The sequence below is a fragment of the Dromiciops gliroides genome, chromosome 1 (assembly GCF_019393635.1).
Source record: "Dromiciops gliroides isolate mDroGli1 chromosome 1, mDroGli1.pri, whole genome shotgun sequence".
NCBI classification, from domain to species: Eukaryota; Metazoa; Chordata; class Mammalia; order Microbiotheria; family Microbiotheriidae; genus Dromiciops; species Dromiciops gliroides.
In genome coordinates, this window is record NC_057861.1 from 324403140 (window position 1) to 324418319 (window position 15180).

General features: G+C 33.6%; 1 protein-coding gene across 2 annotated transcripts; it reads left to right on the plus strand.

The window, feature by feature from the left end:
- Positions 1-565: 565 nt before the first annotated feature.
- Positions 566-14305, plus strand: SYT4 (synaptotagmin 4). 2 transcript variants are annotated; one of them, XM_043976322.1, is made up of 4 exons: positions 566-1103; positions 3959-4776; positions 7355-7472; positions 11079-14305. In XM_043976322.1, the coding sequence occupies exons 1-4, from the start codon at positions 1070-1072 to the stop codon at positions 11384-11386; spliced, it is 1278 nt and encodes a 425-aa protein (XP_043832257.1). In that variant the 5' UTR covers positions 566-1069; the 3' UTR covers positions 11387-14305. The 2 variants fall into 2 exon arrangements, with proteins under 2 accessions (XP_043832257.1, XP_043832256.1); XM_043976321.1 differs by having other exon boundaries at positions 572-1103; positions 7352-7472.
- The last annotated feature ends 875 nt before the right edge of the window (positions 14306-15180 follow it).

The window sequence follows — 15180 nt, forward strand, 5'->3', positions numbered from 1 at the left end:
CATTCAGGGTTTATAAATGAGCACATTATCCCTAAAGTTTCTTCAAATACTAACTGAATTTCATCAAAGATGAAAGCACATCTGAAGGGACTCTGAATACAAAAGTGATTATCTCCATCTGTTACTAAGCATTTTACCAGATGAAATTTCATATATTAGTTAGAATAAACTTGATATGTTATAAGAGAATAATAGTTAATTTTATCAGCAAAAATATTTCGTTAATAACAGGACTGAAGAGGAGGGGAGAAGAAGAGAAAATTCAAGGGAAAAACCGTGGTATTTTATTTTAAATGAGTCAGTCAGATGTAGATTTTTTTCTGACACGTTTACTTTATTGCTTTGAAGAAGGGGGAGGGGAGTGAGAAAAATTGTGTGTGTGTGTGTGTGTGTGTGTGTGTGTGTGTAATTGAAATGGATCACATAGATGGAATTGAAGTTTTCTTTCTTTTTCCCTGCCCCTTAATCCTCTCCTTGCATCACAATACTGACACACAGAGATATATTCCCACCCATCCATGAAACCCGAAGATTTTATGTTATGGGAGTGACAGGATTGAGTTTAGGGACTTCTATCTCAGTCTGTTTCTGTGTCCCACTGAATAAGACAGCTAATCTCCTGTAGCAGAGCAGTTAAAATAATTGATGAGTGTGTGTGTTGTATCCCCTGGAGAGGCTGGAGGAAGAAGAAGAAGGGGAGTGTAGGGAAAATAGAAGGGGAAAAGGAAGGGGAGGAGGGCAGGTGCTGATTTCAGCCCTGTAGCGTCAGGATTGCGTCAATTTGGGTTTCAACCACGTCTACAATCTAAGAGCAGAGCTACTCAGAAGAGCCAAAACAGGATCGGGGGTGGCAAATCACTGGGTGAGGGAGAGCTGAGCTCCTCTCTGTTCCTCCCACCCCTCCACCCCCACCTTGCTCCCGCTTGAGGTCCCCTGGGCTGCACATTGGTGTTTGCATCACGAGGAAAATCCAGCCTCTGTTTTTCTGGGGAAGAGGAAAACAGCCGCTTTCATAGTGAGACAAACCAGGGGTTGCTATTCAGTACCTCGGACAGAGCACGCAGCAAACATGGCTCCGATCACCTCAAGCAGAGAGGAATTTGGTAAGCAAGTTCTTAACCAAACTTGAAAAGGCTTTGTTGGTTTGTTTGGTTGTTTTTCTTTGGAAACTATTGCTTGGAATGTATGTTGCTTCTAAAGGTTGGTAGCCACTGAATTATAGAGGAGAACAGGAATTGTGCCCCCCCCCCAGATAATCTTAGTAAACCCCCCTTGTGTCTCTTTCCCTTACCAGGTATCCTCCTTGGAAATTGCAATCTGCTAAGGTTATTTTACCTTCAAGAAGTCCTCAAAGATTCAGGGAACTCAGTAGACTGCAGTATTAGCAAAGGGTTCTGATATTTGATTGGTGATTTAATTTAATTTTATTTGGCCTGGTGATGATTCCTTTTAAGTAAATATCTAGTGCCTGTCATTTGAGGGGGGGAGGGGGGAAGGAAGAAGTGCATAGCTTAAAAGCAAAGATATATTGAAGACATTCTAAAATATAAAGTCAGTTCAAAATAATTTTAGCTAGTGTGTTTTAACACCCTCATTTTATATCAGAAAACACGATGATTATTTTATGACCATGTCGCTAGGCTACATTTTACTTTTTTTTTTTCCTTCAGAAGATGTTGCTAGGTAGGATTCTAGGGCAGCATCTCTATCTGTCCCCATTACAGCACACAGAAGGTGCGTTGTTTGCTATTCAGATGCATCCTCCCTCCCCCCTTTAAGTTTGTGGTTCTATTATGTTCAATCTTTATGCAATAGGGCAGAGTCATACTTACTTTTAAAATGATACAGCACTGAAAATTCAAACATTCTCATAAAAGTGTGCTAATGAGAGTGAGGGTTAGGAGGGATGAGGGAACTCTAATCATCACTGGGCAGACTAGTTTTGTTCTGAGTTCTCCAAATCTATGCATTCTACCAGTAGGCAGAACTTTGAGAGTTATCATTCTTTTCTATATTGCATTGCATGGTTTAGTTATTTGATAAGGGAATTGAAAGAAGCAAAGGTTTCACTCTAATTGGAAGTAATCAATTGTTTTTCAGAACTTCCAATTTGGTTGTTTCTAATTACATTGATACTGTGTCCATCACTCATGTGTGATGTGGAGAAATGTATTACTTCTATTAATGAGCTGTTATCTGCATTTCTTGCCCTCAAAAATATACTGCCTTGAAATATAAGGTATCTTCCAGTTCTTAAATCTATTATCAAAATCAGTTAACTTAAATGTTTTGAGTTACTTTCTATTTTCCTTGAAATATATAAAGATTTGTTTCACACTCCCACTTAGCTGCAGTAGACTTTGTGGTCAACTAAATTGTTTATACCTCTCAATAGTAAGTAATAAAAGTAATAGCCTTAATAGTAAGGACAACTTCAAAGCTTATGCAAAGTTTGGGTAGTCATACTTAGTTCTTGACCCCTTTGTTCCTATGTCAGACAAGAATATTTCAGATTTTAGGAATTCAAAGATTTATTTCTCATTTCTAAATGATTAAGCTTTTTATATTTCCTTAAATTTGGAGGGTTTTTTTTGCCTTACTGGACACTGCTGATCACACATATGTCATTTCTTAATCAATTATTCTTTATTAAGCTCTTGTTTGTAATTATTGGGAGACATGTAGAGAATCCTAAGAAGAGAGAGGCTAGTGAGAAGTGTAGTAACAAAAGATTATTCTTCTCAGAGCTGTTTAAACAAACCCTAACCCTTTGTTTTCCTAGACTTTCTACCTCAATATGGGGAGGAAATTTGAAAAAAATAACAAAGCTTAGGTAGTCCATGCAGAAATTATTATATTTACCTATGTGTGTCTTGCTTCTACTGAACAGGCATTTGACATGGACAATATATCTGGAGAGGATAATATTGACCTTTTATACATTGTTGCTAATCATTTGTGGGAGAAATATGCTTACATGTGGAACATGATTACCCTAATGCATAAGCAATATCTCTAAACATCAATAATTGAATACTCTATTCTCAGGAGGAATGTGAATTTGGTTCTGATTACAGTATTGCCACATTGAAATGTACTGAGACAAGAATCATTTATGGATAAGAATAAATTATGTTATGTTCCTTCTTTTAAGAAAAAATATATGTTAAAAGGAAGCTGTTTCCTGAAAGCCAGTGTTCTATTCTTTCAATTTGCATGTATGCAAATTGTACCATTTATCTCTTTATATTTTGGCTGTGATTTTAATAAGGGAGATTTATTTTTTAATTTTTTATACTTGTAATCTAATTAAATATTTGCTTTCTGGTTTTTTATTTCACTTCCATTTCTTTTTAAGCAGCTAGTTTCCCTTAGTTCTGGTCCAGTATCTTGAAGAGAAACTTTTAATATGTATGGCAAAGTATGGTAAATGTTCTACAGTTAACTCCATAATTGCTTTGGCTCTATCACTATACCTTGGATCCTACATATACTAATTCAAAAAATCCTTAATACAGTGTTTGAATAGAGCATGCTTTGAAACACACAGTAATGATGCTTTAGGAAAAATAATATGGAATACAATGTTACTGGAAAAAAAATAATGAAATTAGCCCTGACCTGCCAAGGTGTGGTTGTCTTGCATAATAATCAAGAGAAATAGCCATTGGTTAAGGGATTTTTCTCCTGTTTAGCTTCTCCCTGTTATTTTGTTTATGGCACGCAATTGAAATGAAGGAGTTTTCATCACACTGTATTTCTTTCTTGGTGTCACCCAGGGGATGTGTTTATACCTGAAGGTGGCGTGAAATATATACATAACTCTTATCCTGAGCAGTTGGAAAGTAATTCAATCTGTCCAACCTACTGCAATTGCCATCTCTATTATGTTTTTCAAATTGCCTTGTATCTCAAATTTACTTCTTTAATATAAGTTATTGGCCATTTCATTTTCCAGATGAAATTCCTACAGTGGTGGGGATCTTCAGTGCATTTGGTCTGGTGTTCACAGTATCTCTGTTTGCATGGATCTGCTGTCAGAGAAAATCATCGAAGACTAACAAGACTCCTCCCTATAAATTTGTGCATGTGCTCAAGGGAGTTGATATTTATCCAGAAAACCTGAACAGTAAGAAGAAATTTGGAGCAGATGACAAAAATGAAGCAAAAAATAAACCAGTTGTGCCAAAGACCTCACTACATCTTGACCTTGAGAAGAGAGACCTTAATGGAAATTTCCCCAAAGTCCATCCTAAAGCTGGCAGTCCTTCTGATCTTGAGAACTTGACTCCTAAACCCTTCTCAGAAAGGGAACAGAAAGAGTCCACTTCCCCAGACAGCTTGAAGTCTAGTTCATCCTTGTGTTCTGTAGAGAAACAGGATAAACTTGGCACCCTTTTCTTTTCCTTAGAATACAACTTTGAGAAAAAGGCATTTGTGGTAAACATCAAAGAAGCTCGTGGCCTACCAGCTATGGATGAACAATCAATGACTTCTGATCCCTATATCAAAATGACCATCCTTCCTGAGAAGAAGCACAAAGTGAAAACCAGAGTCCTGAGAAAGACCTTGGATCCAGCTTTTGATGAAACCTTCACCTTTTATGGGATCCCATATAGCCAAATACAAGATTTGGTCCTTCATTTTATCATCTTGAGTTTTGACAGGTTTTCAAGAGATGATATCATTGGAGAAGTCCTTATTCCCCTCTCAGGCATTGAATTGGCTGATGGAAGAATGTTAATGAACAGGGAGATCATCAAAAGAAATGTTAGGGTAATTTATTTAAAATATTTTAAAATACTTGCAATCAAGATTGAGTTTTTAATATATTATTAGTGGCCCATTTACAGTATCTAGAGGCTTTGTTTGAAAATTCTAGCAGATTCTGAGACATTCATACCATGTTTAATGCTACTATCAACAATAACATGATCAAAATTATTTCATTTATTTAACTTCATATTTCCATAACTATTTGTAGAGAGATGTCATAAGGGATATAAAGAATTGCTAAGTTTCCTGAAACTTTTATAATTCTATTTGTAAGATTCATTTTTCTTCCTCTCCTAAGTACTTGTATTGGCTTTTAATTAAGTTATTTTACAAAAAGCAAAAATCACATTATACTGAATGTTTGTCTTCTACATATATGTATATCAGCAACATCATTGTTTGATGATCATAGTTTTATTTTAATCTGGAGAGTATCACAAACATTATCCATAATTCATAATTTATCAATAGGAAATTATTTACTCTGCTTTTGGTATCATTATCTTTCAGTCTTTCTGAAAGGATTGGAAAGTGATAATACCTGAAGCTAAACCCCCAAAAAATCTAGATCTATATATATACACACACACATACACATATATATGTATGTATATGTGTATGTGTATATAGAATATAACATTTAAATGTTTTCTACTTAGCACTTCCATAATGCATCAGATGTTTGGTGAAAAAAATGTCATTAGAGATTTAACAATATGAGAAATGTATATATTAGCAAAGAATCATTAAAAGTGAAAGGGACATTGCAGACGACCAAGCCCTTGCCTGTCTTGTGCCCATTATAGATGAGAAAACATAGTCACAGAGAGGTAAAGTTTGTACTCTAAAATCATTATGTGATTTTAACAAGTCATTCAAACCTTTCAACCCTTCCCTGAAACATTAGGACTGGTAAATAAAAACTTTTATTTCCTTTCTTTTTCTAACTTATTCCCCAAATTTATTTCACTTTTCCCTACCTACTTACATTTGTTTATACAATTTCTGTGCTTGCTATGTTTGTTTCAACTTGATCACTCCCTATAAAAAGCTTACCCATAATCCTTTGATATTGCATGTAAATGGAGATATTACCCAATTTCTCAGGTCTAGAACCCTAATCGCTTGTTTCCCAACCTAATGCCTTTTTATCAAACTATAATACTCCTCAAGTTTGACTTATATATTTACTTTGCTCAAACTATTCCCAATGAGATCCTTTACTGTTAGTGTAAAACTTCACTTCAAAGGAACAAAAATACAGGGAGAGCATATAAACTAATCATAAAATAAAAGACCATACCTCTATATCTTAATAGGTATTTGGAATGCTCTGGCATAGTCTACACTGGTAAACTACATCATCAAAAGCAAAATTAGGTATCTTTCCTACCTGTATTGTGAAGGGAGTTGTGTTAGTATCTTATATATCCAATTAGTATTTATTTCTATATTTTATTTCATAATATAGGATTAATTCACTTTATCAATTACCCAAAGCTACCCCAAAGTTGAATATATCATCTCTTTTTTCATATGCTTCTGAGATTGGAGACAATGCCATAAATACCATCCTATAGCCCAGAGATTCTCTATACTAGAGCCTATGCTTTAAAAAGTAACTGCATTTCAATAGTTTCCTTTATAATCCTATGTATTTAATTTTAGGAGTTTTAAAAGACTTTTTTTTTCTGAAGAGGTCAGTAGAATTCACCAGACTGACAAGAGTTCCACAAAACAAAAAAAGGTTAAGAACCCCTATTCTTCTTACTCTCAAAACTTCAAGATTTTTTTCCAAATGTTTTCTTAAAACTTTTGTTTTAAGTTAGCAGTCATTTCAAAAGAAGAGTTCAAATATTACCCAGAGAATACTACAACCAAATAAACCCAAACTGAGGGGACAGAAATTCTAAACCAAATCCTGTCCAGTCTTTAATACCTCCATTAAGAGCAAAATAAGCTGTTATATTATTCAATAGAGAGAAGCAAATGCAATGGTGTTGACTCCTGTTGCAGTCTCTGAGGGATTTTTGAACAAGCTTAAGATCCCTGATTAGACACAGCTACCACCACTACAAAAATTAGGGTCATTTTTGTTCTTCACTCAATGTTTAGGATTGAGTAATGTGTTAATTATGTAAGATTCCTTCAACACATATAAAGTAATCCCCAAAATAAAAGCTATGATTATACACACACACACACACACACACACACACACACACACACACACACACACACACATATATACATACCTTCTCTTTAAAAAAAATTCAAAAAAGGTGTGTGACTAATCACTAACCCTTGGAAAATAAAAGCATGAAGCAATAAACATGAAGACCACTAGATGGCAGACATAAGTGCTATGAAACATGGTTGTGATGGTGACTCATGAAGCTTTCTAATAAGATTACATTTTGCTCTATTGCATTAAGTTCAGAATAGTAAATATTCAGTTAAATATAATTGAAGTATGTAACAGTGTTAAGTATGGTTCATTAGACAATTTTTCATAAGTAATAGAAAATACATAATTATGAGAAGTTATTTATGAAAAATTTCTTTATTTCTCTAGAAGTCTTCAGGACGAGGCGAATTACTGATTTCTCTTTGCTACCAGTCCACAACCAACACTCTCACTGTGGTGGTTCTAAAAGCTCGACACCTACCTAAAGCAGATGTTTCTGGATTATCAGGTAACTTTGAATCTCAAATTAATCCATTTACATTGGTGAAGAATTTATCTATGATAATTAAGACTATGTTTTATCATATAATTGTGATGAAAGTCTGGATTTCTATTTTTTTCTAGTTATAATGTACACCATGTGCCCTTCTTTGGTTCCTTAAGTCAGCCAACATTACCATCATTGTTCTCAAGTTTAGGAGTTCAGGAATATGAATACAAAAGGTAAAGTTAGGTTTTAAGAGAGATAGCAAAGTTTTCTAAAGAAAAACATGGTCAGACTTAGCATGAGAAAAGCTTAGATGAAGGAAACAAGATTTTTGTTTGTTTCTTGTTCTGATTTATTTTTTTTTTTATAAAACTCCCAAAGGAGTATAATGTCATGCCTGTTTATTTGCTATTCCATTTTTAATCATATATCTATATTAACTCCATAATCCATAAAGTATTTATAATTTTTCTTTATTAAAGCCAATAAAAGTCAGCACTGGTTCTTAGTTTTGTAAAAGCTCAGAGGGGAAAATATTAATCAACAATAGTTTATTAACTACTTATTTTATGTGATGAATATACATATATTTGTCATATGAAAAGGTAATTAACAATTTCAATATATTTATTAATTTTTTATACTGTACATATTAATTGTTTTGTATGACTGATATGTACATATTATATATTATTTATACAAAATCAATAGTTAATCAACTTGTTGTTTAATATTTTCCCTATGGTCTTTCATATATGTGTATGCATATTTCATATATGTATATGCATATTATATATATATATAATCACTGTATCCATTTAATTTTGAAAAAGCATTTTAAGCACCAATAACTGTGATAGGAACTAAGAAGTTACAAAGGTTAGAAAAAATATAGCCCTGACTTTGTGAATCATATAATCAAATGGGGAATATTCTGGTCAAATCACTTTTCAGTCATGTCTGACACTTCATGAACCCATTTGGGGATTTCTTGCCAAATATACTGGAGTTGCTTGTCATTTCTTTCTCAAGCTCATTTTTTAAAAAGAGGAACTGAGGTGAAAGAGATTAAGTGACTTGTTAAGGGTCACACAGCTAGTAAGTGTAAGTAAGTCCAGATTTGATCTCATGAAGATAAGTCTTCCTTATTCAAAGCCCATTGCTCTGTCCACCGCTCTACCTAGTTGCCCTGCCAAATAGGGGATGGAATATATATAATTAAAATATATGGAAATACATTAATAAAGAAAAATGATGGATGAGGCCTAAAGAGGGCTGTTATTGCAAATGGATGCCATCTTGGTTTAAGATGTGCAAAATTTAAGAGGGGTTTATTTGTTTGTTTTTACCATATACCATGTATATTTTACCATACTTTAATCTAAGGTTCCTTATTGACTTGATCATCTCATTTTTCTTTTATGCCCCTGGCTCTGAGCTGTATCTTAAATCCTGCCCTGCCTCCTGAATCTTATTTCTGTCTACAATTATCTGTTTTATACCTTGAAAAAATCTCAAATTCTTTCCTAAGCTTCAACACATTTGTTGTCAAACTATTTTCATTCTTCCTTCTTCATGTCTCTGGTATCAGAATTTTGTCTATTTTACTTATACAATTCTAGACTACACCTTTATAATTTCTCACATGGTCTATTACAGTAGTGTCCTGACCTGCTATCTTGCATCTAGCTTTATGGTAGCCTATAGTATCTCCCTATTTAATTTTATCCTACACAATGTTATGGCAGGAATCTTGTAAAAATCTTATCACATTATCCCACAGCTAAAAACCTCTAGTAGAAATCAACAACAACAAAACAAACAAAAAATAACCCTCTAGTAGTCCCCAACATTTATAGAATGAAGTTCAAATTCAGCCTATCATTTAAAGCTCTCCATAATCTGATTCTACTATTTCCAGTCTTCTCTCACAATACTTGCCATCATATTCTAAACATAACCGAAAAAAGTATAAATTCACCATTCCCAAACTTTTCTTATATTTCTTCTAACTTTGTTCACAAACCATCACAGTGGAAAATGCACATCTTCTGCCAGCCCTAGCCTCTCCAGCATTATCACTGCCAAATGAATGCATTCCCTTCCTTCAAAGCAGAGTTTGAAGTCTGCATATTTCATGAATTCCTCATCAACTCCCCAAATAAAACTTTTATTTTCCTCTTTGGGTCTCTTGTTACATAATACTTTGCTCTCATTTGCATATTTATTAAGCTCTTATATGCATTGCTATATTCGGTGTATTTGTTATTTTTCTACAGCTAGATTATAAACTACTTGGATGTAGGCAGCATATTTGATTCATCTTTGTTTCCTTACCACTTAGCACAGTTCTTTTCAGCTAGAAGGCAAATAGTATTTTTCTTCATTTGAGGTGTGTCCAACAATTTTCTGGTCACTATAGGAGTCATGAGGGAGAAATGGACTCTAACTTTGAGGATCTGACAGTTTGGTTGGACAGAAAAAAAGACTAGCTAACCTGGAATAATTAGAAAGAAAATCAAAATGTATATTAATACAATACAATAATCTACAATAATCACTTATATGATTACATAAAGATCAGGATACCTAGACAGTAGTATCCATTGGAGTTTAAGACTGATAAAGAAAAAAAGCAAGCATTCTAAGACAAAATTTATCCCAGAAAGGGATACACTTTTGGAGTTAGAGATGAATTAGAAATGTATCAATGTACAATATACACAACTACTTTATAGGCAAATATTAAAAAATTAAAACAAAATGTAGACTCAGTGGTTAGAAAATGATTAATTAAATTATGTTATATTAATGCAGTGTTATATTGTCATAATAGATATGAATTATAAAAGTACATATCAAAACAATATATATAATGATACATTGTCTGGTCAGAATAACAAGATATACATAGTCTGCAAATATATTTAACAAAACACAAAAACAATTACATTCCATAATATTATGGAACATTCAATTTATTTTTCTCTTCTAAAATAAATAATACTACTGTACAGGTTTTACTTAGAAATTTAATTCCATGTTTTTATTTGTGTTCATTGTGTATCATTCTTGTTATAATTATTAAAGTTTTTATAATAGAAATGATAAATCATTTAGTACATAATTTCTTTCTTTCTTTCTTTTTTTTTGTGAGACAATTGGGGTTAAGTGACTTGCCCAGGGTCACACAGCTAGGAAGTGTTTAGTAAGTGTTAAGTGTCTGAGGCCGGATTTGAACTCAGGTATTCCTGACTCCAGGGCTGTTGCTCTATCCACTGTGCCACCTAGCTGCCCCAGTACATAATTTCTTTAACATTTTACACAGGAAACTGAGATATAGAGAGGGTAAGAGACTCATTTACCCAAAGATCATAAAGTCAATCTAAAACTGAAACTCAGATTCTACTTTTGATTCCCAACCTAATATTATTCATACTATACCATAGTAGAACATGTGGACTGGGTTGTTAAGGCAGATGGTGAATCTGTTCTTTTCCTTTTTATCCCTATTAAATTTTGTCTAGACCTTCCCCCCTTTTTTGGCTATTTTTCACATCCCCTCATATTTTCTCCTTCACTGTAGCTAATTTTTTACTATTTCCTACATTGTTCCTGTCATTTCAGATCCTTATGTCAAAGTGAACCTGTATCATGCGAAAAAGAGAATTTCCAAGAAGAAAACACATGTGAAGAAATGTACTCCTAATGCAGTATTCAATGAATTGTTTGTCTTTGACATACCCTGTGAAGGTCTTGAGGAGATCAGTGTAGAATTCCTAGTTTTGGATTCTGACAGGGGATCAAGGAATGAAGTCATTGGGCGGTTGGTCCTTGGAGCATCAGCAGAAGGAACTGGTGGAGAGCACTGGAAGGAGATCTGTGAATATCCTAGGAGACAAATTGCCAAGTGGCATATGCTTTGTGATGGTTAGCATCCTAGCAGTGAATTGGAACTTAACAATTTTTCATAGGCAAGGAATTATTTTGTTTCTTTGTTAAATGTGATTACAAGCTTTTGGCAGAAAGACATCCTTTTTGTTAAGACTGGGTTGAATTAGCAGATCAAGGGGTAATTGTAAATTTTTATCATTAGTTTTATTCTCCTTCATTAGCAAAATTTGATGAAATTTCATAAGAGATTAAACTTCCCTGGATGTAGCTTTTGTCATAATGTAAATTTCAGTAAGAACAGTTGTCTTTCATAAATATATCATTGCTTCCCTAGTAGGTTGCTGTTGTTTTGAAGGTGATGACTTCCTCTGCATATCCCACTAAAACTCATTGTGTCTCTTTAGACACCAACATGGAATACATATCTCTCTGAGTCTGAGTATATCAGAACTCTTGTGAAAATTCATTCTTTTTTTCTAAAAGTTGGAGAAATCCATCATTTTGATCAATCCAAAGACTTTCAAGAAATATTCATGAGTTTGCTTTATCATTTATGTCATGTACAAATAGTTGTTTTGTATAAAATTGTGTATACTCATTAATTTGTGATTTGGAACTACTAGGTACCATTTTCTCACAAGGAGAATAACTTAGATACCTTTTAAAAGCCAGTTAACAAGCTTAAAACAAAGTTTTAGGAAGGGGCTCAAGTGGGATCCACTTGTACTGTTATATTACAGGTGAAGTCTGTGACTGAAAACTAGAATCATTGTCTTATACCAAAAAAAATTACATGAGACTATCTTGGGCTCAAAAGATCTTAAGCATGAAGGGGACATTAAAGAACATCTAGTTCAAGCTCCTCATTTTACAGATAAAGAAACTAAAATCTAGAGGCATCAATAACTTCACCAAGATAAAAGAGTATAAAATGTCATATTAAAAAAACAAAAATTTCTAATAAATGCTCTACTATTTTGTCATATTCCTAGTATGGCCTAAAGAAGAAAAAAAATACCTTGTTTCCCTTTGCTATATCATCAGTTAAAGTAAGGGATGAAGTAAGACATGATGCCTAGCTACAAAATTGGCTGGGAAAATGTTCCCTTAAACCTTCCTATAAAATCTAGGTTTTGAAGATGTATACATAGTCATTTTTTTTTCTGCATTGAGATTACAAAAATGACTAATTGTTCATTTAGATTTTTTTATAAAAAAGGATTTCATCGATGTCAATGTACCAACTATTTAAGTATAAAAGCAAATTTATATTGTAAGAATCTTTTGGTTGCCAGATGAAAAAAAAAAGGAATTGTTCACTGAAGCCAAAAACAAAAATAATATTAAAAATAGAAATAAAGTAAAATAACTTTAATCACCATGGAAATGTATTTGCATTAATGCCACATACATTTAGCCCATCCTACTAGCACAGACCTAAGTGTAAAGTTTACTATTATTTCTTGGTTATGTTGCCCTGGCAATGTTGCCTATATGTAAATTATAGAATTGTGCTCTATATAACTTTTCAGGGTTTGGGCTCTGGAGGCCATTTTAATACTACTAGAAAACAATGCAAAACTTAAATGATCACTTGGAAACAATTATCTTTGGTCACTGCATGTGGATTTCAATGAGCAGAGAAGTGAAGTTGGAAGTTCTAATGCAGTGGGAATATGAAATATGCAAGTAAGAAATAAATACCACTGAAAGAATTGCATTTTGAGTCTTTCAGGTTTTGTGTCAGTACTTTATCTGTTTTTGAGACTGTGTTTGATATCATCGTGTTTATAAAATTCTATGAAACTGCATTTTTGAAACAACTTATATGCTTTTTATGACAGTGCTCAATATAAAGTAAATGTATTACATTCTGTATGTATAAAGGACTGGAATCAACTGTCTTTTGTTTAAAATGAGTGTATTTGTTCTTATGTCCCTACTATTATCTTCACCCCATCACAATATCCTCTTAGAGCATTAAGTTCCATATAGCGTCCTTGTGAAAGCATCACCAATGGAGAGAGATTTGTGAAACTATAGAATTCCTAAGTTAAAAAAGATCTTAGAACTCATCTAATTGAACTGCCTCATTTTAGATATGAAGAAACTAAGGTGCCAAGGATGTTAAATAATTTGCCTATGGTCACATGGCTAGTGTCAGAGCTGAGACTTGAATACAGTTTTCCTGATTCTCAAGTACAGTGCTCTTGTTTTTTTCTCCCATATCTAATGCTTCTATGCAGTTATATGTTCTAAATTAGGGAAAGGAAAATTGCTTTGTGTTTTGCTTTCTTTAGCTTCTTGGACTGTTTGTCTCTTTTATTTGAATCTCCATAAAGTTATAAGTGAGAAGTCAGTCTGAAGAACCCCCTTCTGGCAGCCTACGCATTAATATTATTGCCAGCTAAAGAATGACAGTTGTTAGTAGGGGAGGTAGGGAGAAAATATTATAAAAAATGAAAAAAAATTACAATAGGGATTTGTAAATAGATTTCTTTTTTTTTTAATTTGGAGGTTTTTGCGTGTAAAAAGTTGAGTAAAACTGACTTTCAACTCATTCTGAGGAAAGGAAAAAAATGAAAAAATACACATAAAGAAACTGAAACAGGCAGGGACATGTGTCATCCTGTCACCTGATAATTTTTTTCTGTTTTATAATGTGTTAAATACTCATGTGCATATCTTGAATTCTGTTAAGGATCCTGCACTGTATCAAACTTGTAAAATAACTGTTTGTCTGAGTAGCCTTCCCAATCCCCCTTATTGGGAGACATCCATGTTTGAGAACTGTTGTAACTCAATAACTGATTTGTTTTGATGTTGTAATTCAATAGAAGTGAATTGGAAGGAAGCATGGTGTATGAGATTTTGTCATGATTTTTTTTGTGCCAGCTCTGTATGATGTGCCATGTTTGTAAGACAAGAATAAACTGCTGCTTTCATTCATGCCACCCCAACCCAAACGTCCTACCAATGTGTGTTTTATATAACATTTTTTACTCCTCCATCTGGGCTCTACAGTTATCTCTTCTGACATAATATTCTTGACATCTGTGTCCAAAGTATCAAAGGCAGAACTCTGAAGTATTTGAATGGTGGGGTTCTATGGAGGAGAGGATAGGTCGGGGGCTTGCCCTCTTTATTGGGCCTTTATTTGCACTCTCCTTTTTCCTTTTGTTATTCCATCAGTTTCTCTGACCATTTTATTAACACTATTTCACAATTCTTTGCCTATTTCATGGTTTTCTTTTTCATTTTCTTACATAATTTCCCTCATTTTTAACTTTTATTTCTCTTTTTTCCTATTTCCTAACACACTAGAACGCCCTTAACTATTCTCAAGTTGAGGAGAAAAGTTGGCTAGAGGCCTGATCACCAATTTGAAGGACCAGGCTTTTTGTCATATAGGGTTGTGTAATGGAGATTCAAGGTGGTTGGAACATAAAAAATGGACTGATTCAGAAATTGAATACAACTGCTCCACCATGAGAAAGAGAAATAAATGAATGGGAATGGAAAATGGAATGACATTTACAAAATACCTAGGTGCTGTGTCAAAGCACTGTGCCAGGCACAGTGATAAGTCCTTTTTAATATTTATATTTATATTATATAATATTTATATATTACCTCATTTGATGCTTACAACAAGCCTGTGAGGTAGGTCTTATTTTTATACTCATTTTACCATTGAGAAAACTGAAGTAACCAGAGCTTAAGTGACTTCCCCAGGGTTACACAGTTAGTTAGTGTCTAAGGACAATTTTGAAATCACATCTTCCTGATTCCATGCCCAGCACTCTACTGTGTCACCAACTACAATGTTGTTTGA